The sequence below is a fragment of the Vidua chalybeata genome, chromosome 6 (assembly GCF_026979565.1).
Source record: "Vidua chalybeata isolate OUT-0048 chromosome 6, bVidCha1 merged haplotype, whole genome shotgun sequence".
NCBI lineage: Eukaryota > Metazoa > Chordata > Aves > Passeriformes > Viduidae > Vidua > Vidua chalybeata.
The window spans coordinates 2545562-2557954 of NC_071535.1; the positions used below are offsets into that span (position 1 = coordinate 2545562).

The window sequence follows — 12393 nt, forward strand, 5'->3', positions numbered from 1 at the left end:
ACCGGTACCGGGACTCTCAGACCCGCGCCGGGACTGGCCGTGTCCGTGGCTCCCACACCGGTACCGGGACTCTCGGTCCGGCCAGGCTCGGTCCGTGCGCGTTCCCCGCCTCCGCTCCGTCCATCCCTGCGAGCGCGGGGCCGGGGGAGCTCGGGGCGGTGCCGGGGGCCCGGGGCGGTGCGGTCGGGGCGGGCGGTGCCGGTGCCGGGGGCGGCGGGCGGGGCGGTGCCGTCGGGGCGGGCGGTGCCGGTGCCGGTGCCGGGGGCGGTGGCGCAGTCGGGCGTGCGGCGGCGGCGGCGCGGGATGAACGGGACGGGCCGGGCGCACGGGAGCGACGGGGCAGCGCTGCCGGCCGGGGCTCGCCCGCTGGTCAGCGCCCTCATGTTCTCCGCCGGGCTCCTGGGCAACCTCCTGGCGCTGGGGCTGCTCCTGCGCGGCCGCCGCGGGCCCCGCCAGCGCCCGCCCGCGCTGTTCCACGTCCTGGTGCTGGCCCTGGTGGTCACCGACCTGCTGGGCACCTGCTCCGTCAGCCCCTTGGTGCTCGCTTCCTACCACCGCAACCTCACCCTCACCAGCCTGGCCCGCGGAGGGCACATCTGCCTCTACTTCGGCTTCGCCATGAGCTTCTTCGGCCTCGCCACCATGCTCATCCTCTTCACCATGGCGCTGGAGCGCTGCCTGGCCCTGGGGCGACCGTACTTCTACGAGCGCTTCCTGAGCCCCCGCACGGGCCTGGTGGCCCTGCCGGCCATCTACACCTTCTCGGCCGCCTTCTGCTCGCTGCCGCTGGTGGGCTTCGGGCGCTACGTCCAGTACTGCCCCGGCACCTGGTGCTTCATCCAGATGCACCTGGATCCGCAGCAGAGCAACGGGGAGGTGGCGGGGCTGAACGTCGCCTTCTCGCTCCTCTACGCCACCCTGCTCCTCTTCCTCATCCTCGCCGTGCTGCTCTGCAACCTGAGCGTCATCGTGAACCTGGCCCGCATGCACCGCCGCGGGCAGAGGAGCCGCCGGGTGGCCAGCCCGGAGCAGCCCCGAGCGGCCACCGGCTGCGGCCGGCGCATGTTCTCCATGGCCGAGGAGATCGACCACCTCCTGCTGCTCTCCATCATGACCATCACCTTCGTCATCTGCTCCCTGCCCTTCACGGTGAGTGCCACTGGCTGTCCCTCCCCTCTCCCCAGCGCCCGCATTTCTCTCTCCCGGCCTTTGTAAAGCTTCCCCCGACTCTGCTGGCCAGACCTCGAGGGTTGAGGTCAAAGCTCGGGAGAGCCCGGCTCGGGCATGAGCTTGGCAATTTGTACATCACCTGGGGAGCGGGGGAATCACTCCCTGTGTCCCCAGTGCCAGGAGGAGGATGGGGTGTCAGGATTGTGGGGGGCAGGAGCATGGGATGGCAGGAGCATGGGGTGTCAGGATTGTGGGGGGCAGGAGCATGGGATGGCAGGAGCATGGGATGACAGGAGGATGGGGTGTCAGGATTGTGGGGGGCAGGAGGATGGGATGACAGGAGGATGGGGTGTCAGGATTGTGGGGGGCAGGAGGATGGGGTGGCGGGAGGATGGTCTGACAGCAGAATGGTCTGACAGCAGAATGGGGGGGCAGGAGAATGATGTGGCAGGAGCAGAGGTGCCCTCCCACCCCACAGAGGCTCTGAGGCCAGGCTGTGTGGCTCAGGCAGGGACAGCCTGGGGGTCTCCTGGACCACACGGCATCACTGCAATTCCCACGATCCAGGAACTCATGGTGGAGGTGTGAGGGATGGCAAAAGAACCAACTACACTTCTAGAGATGGGATGAAGGAGCTGCCCTGGGCCGGAGGCAGTGGATATCTGTGCTGGGCGGGATGAGTTATCCCAGATTTCTGCGGACAGAGCTGGAGATGTGGGAGGCTGCACCCACCTTACTGTTAGACAGAGGTTTCTGCTCCTCTGCAACAGCACTGAGGCGCTGGCACAGAGATGGGAGATTTCTGGGAACAGAGATCTGGCGCAGAGGCCATAGCACGTGTCATCCCAGGGGACATCCCCACATCCCGTGCCCCATCCATGCACGAGGCTTCCAGCAGAAATCCAGGATCAAAACAGCCAAGTGAAGAAGTGGAGAGAGCAAGTGCCCTGCCTCTGTCTGGGCTCTCCCATCCCAAGGGCCGCTTTTCATCCATCCAAGTGCTCTTCCACCAGGAGCATCGATGGGTCCAGAGCCCGGGTGTGTGAGCCCCCCAGTGCAGGCATCAGTTGGCCCCTGAAGAAGTGACCCCACCAAGGCTGGGAGCACAACCAGTGCTAATTTCACACTCCTGGTGTTAAATAGACTCTACCTTCCCTTCATGCTCCCTTGGTTTTCCTAAGGGAAAAGGAAATAACCGCAGGATACGGCCGAGCCAGGCTTTTAGGACAAAGGAATAATGTCCAGATGTTTGTGAGCATCAACGCCCTGAGAGACTCTCCAGCTCCTGGCCACGAACCCACACATGATGGACACGCTTCCCATGTCCCAGAAACAGCCCGGGTTGGCTGCTGTGGTCAGTTCGAAGCGGAACCCCTCGGTGGGGACACGTGGGCAGGGCCCTGTGAGTGTGCTGGGGGCAGAGGGGCTGGGAAAGCGGCCCTGGCCGGGATCCCATGGGCCCTGTGGTGGCAGATATGGCCTTATCCAGAGCCAGCTTCCCTTTTCCCATCGCCTGGCTCCCATGTGGGGCCGCGCTTTGGCAGCGGCTCAAACCCAGCTGCCTCCTTGGGGTGACACTTTCTCTCCTGTCCCCGGCTGCCCGCAGCAGCCGCCTCTCCTCCCGGGAGGAGCCCAGGCACACAAACCCATCAGGCCAGGAATTCCTTCCCAAAACACACCGGAGCCTGGAAGCGCTGCGCGCGGCCGCCGCGGATGCGCCATCCCGGGCCGGTAGCCGGCGGATCCCAGGCAGGGGAGGGGATGCTCCTGCTGCTCCAGCCCCATCCAAGCATCTCCCCAGCCGGGAGCGAGGGGGTGGCGAGTGACCCGAATGAGTAAGGAGTGCTGAGTCACCCTTCCAGGAAGCCCCGAGGGCTGCGATGAGTCGGCAGTCGCAGGAAGGACCGGCCAGGTCCGGCACCGCTCATCCTCTCCGTCTCCCACGGTTATTGCTCCCGTGTGGCCTCAAGGTGAGAGGAACCACTTCCTCCAGCAGCCACGGGTTTAATTGTGGCTCTGAACGAAGCGGAGCACGGGGCTGGCTTTCATTTAAAGTTCATTTAAACCCGTGCAGTCAGCAAATTTGCTGTGACAGCCCAAATCGCCCCAAAAGAGCTGCCTGGGGGCCAGGTCTTGGGAGCCCAGGCTCGGAATTATTTCTTCCTGTGATTTCTCCCTGGTTGAGGGAGGTTGTGACATCCCACTGCAGTGCTGTGTCCAGCTCTGGGGTCCTTCTAGAACAGGAAATACCTGGAACTGGTGGAGCAAGTCCAGAGGAGGCATCAAGTTGATTAAAGGGATGGAGCAGCTCTGCTGGGAGTAAAGGCTGGGAGAATTGGGATTGTTCACCCTGGAAAAGAGAAGGATTTGAGGTCACCTAATTATGACCTTCCAGTACTTGAAAGGAACTATAGGGAAGATGGATAGAGACTCTTTACAAAGGCCTGGAGTGACAGAACCAGGGAGAAATGGATTCAAAGTGACAGGTTTAGATGGGATATCAGGAAAAAATTATTTGTTGTGAGAGAGGTGAGGCCCTGATACAGGTTATCCAGAGAAGATGTGGCTGGAAGGGTTCCAGACCAGGTTGGATGCACCTCCTCCAAGCAGCAGCTAACAGAACCAGAGGACAGTCTCGAGCTGCACCAAGGGAAATTCAGGTTGGATATCAGGAAAAAGTTTTTTACAGAAAGAGTGATAAAGCTCTGGAATGTTCTGCCCGGGGAGGTGGTGCAGTCACCATCCCTGGGTGTGTTTAACAAAGCCTGGATGTGGCACTGGCTGCCAGGGTTGGGTTGAGGGGCTGGGGCTGGGTTGGACTCGATGATCTTGAAGGTCTCTTCTGTGGCAAGCGCATTTCTTTCTCTGTCAGGACTTTTTCATACAGCAGCACAGAGAGAAGAAAGAGAAAACAATTTCTATTCCTGCTCCTTGTTTTTGCCATGTGGAATGTGTTTGGAGAATTGTTTCCCTGGGGTGATTGCTCGGTTGGATTCTGGTGAGGATTGTTTGAGCCTGGTGGCCAATCCAACCCACCTGTGGCTGGACTCTCAGAGAGGGTCACGAGTTGGGAGTTAGATATGGGAGTTAGAACAAGTAGGTTTGTAGTGTTTAGTATCTCCTTTAAATAGTATATTAATGTATTATAGCATAGTTGTAATAAAGAAATCATTCAGCTTTCTGAGCTGGAGTCAGACATCAGCATTTCTTCCCACCGGGTTCACCTGAATTTACAATACTCTTCCAACCCAGTGATTCTGTGAATTCTGTGATTCTGTGAAGTCCCTGGAGGGGGCTTGGATGAACCTGGGACAGCAGAATGCCGGGGGCGGGGTGGAACGAGGTGATTTCTAATCTCCTTTCCAACCCTGGCTTGGCAGATCCGTGCCTACGTGAACAAGTTCAGCCGGGAAGAGGACGACCACGGGTGGGACCTGCTGGCCCTGCGCTTCCTCTCCATCAACTCCATCGTGGATCCCTGGGTCTTCGCCATCCTGCGGCCGCCCGTGCTGCGCCTCATGCGCTCCGTGCTCTGCTGCCAGGTGACCCCCACGGCCCCGGACGGCCGCGCTGTGTCCTCTGCTGTGACAAAGCCGGCGGCACGGCCGGACCTCTGCGGGCAGTAGTTCCAGGAGGATCCTGCCTTCCTGACGGGTGTTGAGGAAGCTCTGCCCCAAGGGCTCATGGAGAGGCGGCGGCGGCGGCTGCAGCCTGGCCCCGGGTGGCTCAGGTGGCGCCTGGGAAGTCACCGCGGCCTCTCACAGGGACAAAAGTGCCAGGTTGGAAGGGCTGGTGAGTCCCTGCGTGCTGCTGTCACCCTTAGGGCTGGAGAAGGGCTCAGCCCTGCTGGGGAGGGTTGGGGGTGAAGCTTGGGGGGGTTTTGTTATAACCCCGCGGCTGGGGGGGGGGGGTGTTGGGAAGCAGAGGTTCCTGCTGGTGTGCTTCCCAGCGAGGACTCCGTGGGTTTTTGGGATGCAGGCAGGGCTGCAGCTCCTGGAGATGGGGCTGGCTGGCTGCAAACACCCATCTGGGCCCCCAGATCCCTAGGGATCGGGAAGGAGAGGAAGGGATCAGTGTATCCTCCAATTTTCTCCCTTTTTTTAGGCTGGTTGCCTAAAGAAGTGCACTTTTTTAGGGGCAGGTCTGTGTGCTCATGTCTGTCTGTCTGTGCCACACCCCTGAGATTTTAGGCATTGGTGGGTCCCTGAGGGGCCCCAAAGTACTAAAAAAGCCAAATTTTGGCACTTCCCTGGCGCTGTGATGGAGCAGAGCAGCCCCTCCTCAGCACCCATTTGGAAATTCCCTTTGCCCCGTGATTTTTGCCAACAAAAAGAACAAAGAGCCTGACCAGGGAATGGTCACAGCCATGAGCTTCACCCACATCCAGGGTGGTGCTGCTGGTGGGGTTTGGGTTTGTTCTTGACTGGGATGAATATTTATTTAAAATAAACCCCCCCCCCAAAAAAAGCAAAAAAAACCAACTGCAAAACCATCCAGGTCATCAACCCTGCCCCGTTGGGCAGCATCCTTCAACACCACTGTTTTGTTTTCTGGGATTCCTCTTGCTCTTTGGGATTCCAGGATTGTTCCCACTGGGATGAGGAGCATCCAACTCCACATCCCAAGGCCACCACTGCCGTTAGGAATTTTCTTGCGGCTCCCATTTGAGCAGCACCCAACACACCCAGTGGCATTTGTGCAATTCCCAGTGTGGAGTCTCATTTGGGAGCTGCAGCTCTGCTCAGGGAGCCCAAAGGTGCCCAGATTTGGGGCTTTTCCGTGGTTTGTGAGTCGAGGTGATGTTAAAAAAAAAAAAAAAAAAAGAGTTATTATTTAAATAATAAATGTCTCTCAAAGGAGCCTGCTGAATCATGCATGGGTTTGTGCTTGTGATGCTCCTCAGGGTAGATCTGGCTCCTGGAGGAAATGTGTTGGATGTGGGATGAAACCATGGGAATGGGGGGAAAGGGCAGCACGAGAAGCTGGCAGGGGGAAGTGGGTGCTTCCAATTTCTTGAGAAGTGGCAATAAGCTGTGTTTTACAGATGTAGAATGTAGAATTTCTTACTGGAGCTACAGAAATCCTCCCCCCCTCCACCCCCATCTCTGAGCTCTTCCCTAAAACCTGCCTATCCCACAGCCAGGGAGAGGCAGGCAAAGCTCCCACCTGTTATCAAAACACCACCCCCAAAAATACCCACCCTAAAAAAAGGCAGAATTGAGGTCACTTCTGTCTGGCAGCCAATGCCCACAGGAAGTTTCCTGGCCTCCCAAATGCGTGTGGGCAGATGTCAGGCAGGGGCTGCTCTTGCTCAAATGAGTTTTTTGGCAGCACCCTGTAGCTGGGGGGCTGTGGAATTTTAGGGACAGGGTTTCCAGATGTGCCTGCCCATGGGGGTGAAGCTGGGGTGCTCCCCACACCCATGGAATGTCATTAAACCTTGGGAACCCAAATTTGGCACCATCCCACCCAGCACTTGGAGAGCCCAGTTGTCCCTTCCCAAAATTATTCCCTCATCCGTGCACAGAGCAGGAGGAACAGCACATTCTGGGCTCAGTTTTGGGTGTGCTCAGCTGCAAAAGGAGCCAAAAACTTTAGGAAGAGCCTTGGGTCCTTGAGCTTTATTTATCTGGATGGTCATGACCTGGTTGCTCACGCTGGAATTTCAGGACCAGTTGCCTAACTCTCCTCTAAGCCAGAGGGAATGGCTGCCTGGCGTGCAAAAGATAGAAAGAGAAATTTTTTTTTAAAAATGGGAAAAATGTTGGAAATGGCAAGGAGGTCGCATCCTGCAGGGACCAGCGTGCCAAGGAATGTGACAGGGTGGGAGGAGAACCCAGCAGGACCCGTGGCAGAGGATTCTCCCAGAACCCAAGGATTCACTCCTGCCAGCCCCCAGCTCCTCTGCTGACCACTAATGAGCAGCTGCTTGGTTTTCTTTTTTTTTGGGAGGTTTATGGCTCCTCATCAGGAAAGAAAAGAACCTCCCAGCATCCATCCCCTGGGATCTGCTTTTTGCTTTTCTCCTGACCATCAGGGCAGCAATCCTGGCAAGTTGGCTCAGGGAAATGATTTGGATCAAATTGAATGCCAAAATAAAAGCAAGGAGAGGAACCCCTTAAACCTGAGTCCCTTTGCCAGGACACATCCTGAGCTGCTGGGATTGCACCCAAGCTCTGGAATCAAAAAACTCCTCCTTTCCCTGCTTCCAAAGGAGAAAAGGGCTTTCAGCAGAGCTCTGTGAGGACAGGGAGGACTGTGAATCTCAGCATCCTGAGCCGTGAGCCTGCACAAAATGCTGCTTTTATTAACGTCACGCAGGAGCCTTCGGAAAAAGCAAATTAATTTGCCTCTCGTCGGCTCCCTCAGTGTCTGCTCAGCTCAAATACAAGATGACAAAGTTTCATTTCATTGTCTGTGCCGGCCCTTAATGACTTTTTTATTCCCACACCGGAAACCTGCTGGCACAGGGAAGCTCCAGGCAGGTCTTTAATCCTGCATTTCCATCTGGGAATCTGCTGCTGGAGAGGAGGGAGGGAGAAGCCATTCCTGGGAGACAACAGAGGGCATCAGCTGCCCCTCAGACTTCCTAAAAATGGTGAGATTTTCCACAGTGCCTGGGGGGATGCAGGGAGTGGGGATCTTGTCCAAAATCTGCCATAGAATCATGGAATGGTTTGGGATGGAAGGGATTTAAAGCTCATCCCATCCCACCCCTGCCATGGCAAGGACACCTTCCACCATCCCAGGCTGCTCCAAGCCCTGTCCAGCCTGGCCTTGGACATTTCCAGGGATCCAGGGGCAGCCCCAGCTGCTCTGGGCACCCTGTGCCAGGGCCTGCCCAGCCTCACAGGGAAGAATTCCTTCCCAATATCCCATCAAACCTCTGTCAGTGGAAAGCCCCTTTATTCTGGCACTTCAGCACCTCTTAAATAATCCCTCTCAATTCCCAAATGATGGTGATGCCACACAATGTTTTTTATAAGTAGGCATTTTGGGAGAGTGGGGAAGAAAGGAAAAGCACTTCCCTCTTGCTCTCTCCTTTCCTGGCTTGTTTGGAACATCTCCCCCACATTTCTGTGCTGTCAGCAGGGAGGAAACTCTCGTTTTTTGGGCTGTTTTGGCCATGGTTTTACTGGGGGCCACAAAAGCCCCTCAGTCCCTTTCAGAGGGATCAGGAAATGTGGGCAATATTTGGGAACACCCTGCAAAGGTGGGGATGGGATGGGATGGGATGGGATGGGATGGGATGGGATGGGATGGGATGGGATGGGATGGGATGGGATGGGATGGGATGGGATGGGATGGGTGCAGTGGTGTGTCTGAGCCCACCATTCCTGCAGAACACTTCTGGAATTTCTGCTCCAGTCCTTTGGGATGCTGGAAGCAAAGCAGAGCTGCCTTTCCAGGCACAGGAACCCTCCCTGGGCTCCAGAGGGGTGTGATCCATGTTAAATTGGATTAATTAATTAGCCAAGGAAGTGACTTATGGGGACATGGCATGGCTGGGCTTCCCATCTGGCTCCGCAGTGGTTCCAGGGCTTCCCATGACACAGGAAAAAGTCACATTTGGCTTTACCACAGCTGCCTTCTGCTTTTGCAGCTGGTTTTGCACCTCTGCATCCCCACATATTCATGTGAAACCTTTCCTCTGAGTCCTTCAGGTCACCCCACATCAGAATGAGCCTGTTCTGAAAGAGGGATCAGCCTTTTCCAGGGGATTGTTTGTGGCATCCCAAATTTCACAGGCTTAAAAACAGAGCCTGGTGCCCAACACCGAGACCCCAAATGAGTAATTTGTGTTCTGTCCCTGTCATTGTGAGGGGTTATGAGACTTTGGAAGTACCAGGGCTGGGCAGAATTACCTGAAGTGAAGTTAAATACACCTGAGAGATCCAGAACAAACTTTTCTAGGGGCATAAATTCCTTGTGCCACATCAGTTTTACTTGGGAATTCTGCAGTGGAATCCACAGGCTGGGATGCCTGCATCATTCCCACCACCCTCCCAGCCAGGAATTCCTTCCCAATCTCCCATCCATCCCTGCCCTCTGGCAGTGGGAGCCATTCCCTGGCTCCTGTCCCTCCATCCCTTGTCCCCAGTCCCTCTCCAGCTCTCCCTGGGAGGGCTCTAAAGACTCCCTGGAATCTTCTCAATGTGAACACTCCCAGCTCTCCCAGCAGAGCCTTGAATTTTCAAGCTTTTTTTACAATATATGAGCAGTAATAACAAATTTTCCTTCTGGCTTTTGGGTTCAGCATTGCAGGGGGTGAAGGTCTCATATGACTTTTCCCCAGATTACCATAAACTGTCCATTTCTCAAGCCACACAGATTTATTTTAGCTGTGGCTGTGACCTCCTCACTTGGAAGGGCTGTGCCCAGACATTTTCTCCTCTTCCTCTGACACGAAAACAACGAGGTGAACATCCTGCCTCAGTGCAAGGTGTCCCTGCCCATGGCAGGACTTGGAACAAGATGGGCTTTAAGGTCTCTTCCAACCTAAATATTCCACGATTCCATGGAGCTGCAGCCCTCCTGCTGCTCATTTTTCCCTGCAGATGGAGCTGGGTGTGCCGGGAGGGTGAGCTGGAGGATCTTGGGATGGGGCTGGACCCTGTGTCCCTGAATCCCTGAATCTCTGTATCCCTGAATCCCTGTATCCCTGAATCCCTGAGTCCCTGAATCCCTGAATTCCTGTGTCCCTGAATCCCTGAATCCCTGTATCCCTGAATCCCTGTATCACTGTATCTGTGTATCCCCGTATCACAGAATCTCTGAATCCTTGAATTCCTGAATCCCTGAATCCCTGTATCCCTGAATCCCTGTATCACTGTATCTGTGTATCCCTGTATCACAGAATCTCTGAATCCTTGAATTCCTGAATCCCTGAATCCCTGAATCCCTGTATCCCTGAATCTCTGAATTCCTGAATCCCTGAATTCCTGTATTTCTGTATCCCTGAATCCCTGTATCACTGTATCTGTGTATCCCTGAATCCTTGAATTCCTGTATCCCTGAATCTCTGAATCCCTGTATCTCTGAATCCCTGTATCACTGTATCTGTGTATCCCTGTATCACTGAATCTCTGAATCCTTGAATTCCTGAATCCCTGAATCCCTGTATCCCTGAATCCCTGAATCTCTGAATTCCCGAATCCCTGAATTCCTGTATCTCTGTATCCCTGAATCCCTGTACCCTTGAATCTCTATATCCCTGAATCCCTGAATTCCTGAATCCCTGTATCACTGTATCTGTGTATCCTTGAATCCTTGAATCCCTGAATCCCTGAATCCCTGTATCCCTGAATTCCTGTATCCCTGAATCTCTGAATCCCTGTATCCCTGTAACTGTGTATCCCTGAATTCCTGAATCCCTGTATTCCTGAATTCCTGTATCCTTGAATCTCTGTATCCCTGAATTCCCGAATCCTTGTATTCCTGTATCCCTGAATCCCTGTATCCCTGACTCCCTGAATCCTTCTATTCCTGAATCCTTGTATCCCTGAATCCCTGAATTCCTGAATCACTGTATCCCTGAGTCCCTGAATCCCTGAATTCCTGAGTCCCTGAATTCCTGAATCCCTGAATTCCTGAATCCCTGTATCCTTGAATCTCTGTATCCCTGAATCTCTGTATCCCTGAATCTCTGTATCCCTGTATTCCTGAATCCCTGTGTCCCTGTATCCCTGCTATTCCCTGCTCCATCCTTTATCCAGAATACACGTACAGGCAAAGGGCTGGATGGAGCAGAGCTCCCCAGAGTCCCCCCCAATCCAGCTGGGGGCCATCCAACCCGAAAACCAAACAGAAGGACTGGGAAAAATCCAGCCAGAGCTCCGAGCTGATCCACAAGCGGCTGGAAACAGAAGGAAGGGAAAGTTTTACAAGCCTGACTGGGACGTGGAGCTAAAAATACAGCGGCTGTGACTCGGGGAGGGACCGGTGCCCAAGGCTTGTTTGTGCACTCGCCCTCGGAGAAAGTCCTGTCCCTTAAGAGCATCCAGATGAGGTGTGAGGGAATTTATATCCTCGCTGCCCGCTCTCCATGTGGCCCGTGGATCCGTCAGGCAGGGCGGGATCGCGCTCCCCCGGTGCCCGCGGGCTTTTCCCGAGGTTTGGAAGGGGCACCTCGTGTCCCTGATTGACAGCAATGTGCTGGGGACACTCCTGGGTATCGCCAGGGTTTCCCATGCAGGGCTGCTTTTCTTTGAACTGGCTTTCCCTGGAATGTGCAAACATCCACGTCCATCAAATCCACAGGGAAATGCCGCCCATCTGCTGTTCCCAAAGCGACCTAAATCTTCCCAACCAAGAGACTAAACAGTGTCAAACTCACATCGAGCATCTGGATTTTATAGGGGCCATAAAGGCTTCGGGGCATCGTGGAGCGGGGTGGATCTCTCACCATCCTGCCCCCTGTGATGAACCTGTGGCCTCTCCCAAAAAAAATCCACACTTTTAGGAAAAAGCAGGACCCCATCAGCAGCTGAGCTCGTGTGAGGAGCAGAGCAAAGGTCCTGGGGTGGCCAAGCAAGTCAGGCCATAAATCTTTGCGGGGTTTGATGTGCCAGTGCTGCGGCTGTGGTTTCGTTGTGGTTCCCGCTGGGCTGCCCCAGAGGCAGAAGGTGCCATTTTGTGGCTGGATTTAAAACTCTCAGAAAAACCACCTGGAAATCTTGTTTTTCTGAGCAGCTGGGTTGTGAGTGAGCTCCTGCCATAGTCAAAATTCCAGCCCTCAGGTCTGGCACGTCCCATCCCTGGAAGTGTCCACGGCCAGTTTGGATGGGGGTTGGAGCAGCCTGGGATAGAGGAAGGTGTCCCTGCCCATGGCAGGGGGTGGAATGAGATGAGCTTTAAGATTCCTTCCAACCCAAACCATTCTGGGATTCTGTGGTTGCTCTGCCTCAGTTTCCCCTCCATGGTGCTGGAAATGGTTTTGGGAGAACCTCCCAGAGCTCCTTGAGCACATCACCCTCCCCAAGCCCATTCCAGCACCACTCTCCTCACCACCCTCCTCCCTCTGCACCTGGAAGGTGCTGGGTAAGCAGCACAGCAGTGGCTGGCAGAACTGGGATGGATAAATCCACTATGGATGCCTTTTATTGGGACCCCACAATCCCAAACACCGCAGCAGGGACAAGGTTTTATCAATCTGCTCTTGTGGGGGCAGGAGGAAATGGTGAGGGCCAGCCCAGATGTGAAACATCAAAGCCGACAGAGTTT

The 12393-nt window shown here is 55.2% G+C and overlaps 1 protein-coding gene across 1 annotated transcript; it reads left to right on the top strand.

Moving 5' to 3' along the window:
* Nucleotides 1–303: 303 nt before the first annotated feature.
* Nucleotides 304–5001, top strand: PTGER2 (prostaglandin E receptor 2). Its single transcript, XM_053944643.1, has 2 exons — nt 304–1149; nt 4551–5001. Exons 1-2 carry the CDS (start codon nt 304–306, stop codon nt 4794–4796), a joined length of 1092 nt encoding a protein of 363 aa, XP_053800618.1. The 3' UTR covers nt 4797–5001.
* Nucleotides 5002–12393: the final 7392 nt, after the last annotated feature.

What these genes read in the sequence shown, in the direction of transcription:
- PTGER2 (XM_053944643.1), top strand. Translation starts at nt 304, where the DNA reads ATGAACGGGACGGGCCGGGCGCACGGGAGCGACGGGGCAGCGCTGCCG. An exon ending in TCTGCTCCCTGCCCTTCACG is followed by an intron (nt 1,150 to 4,550) that starts GTGAGTGCCACT and finishes CTGGCTTGGCAG; the next exon opens with ATCCGTGCCTACGTGAACAA.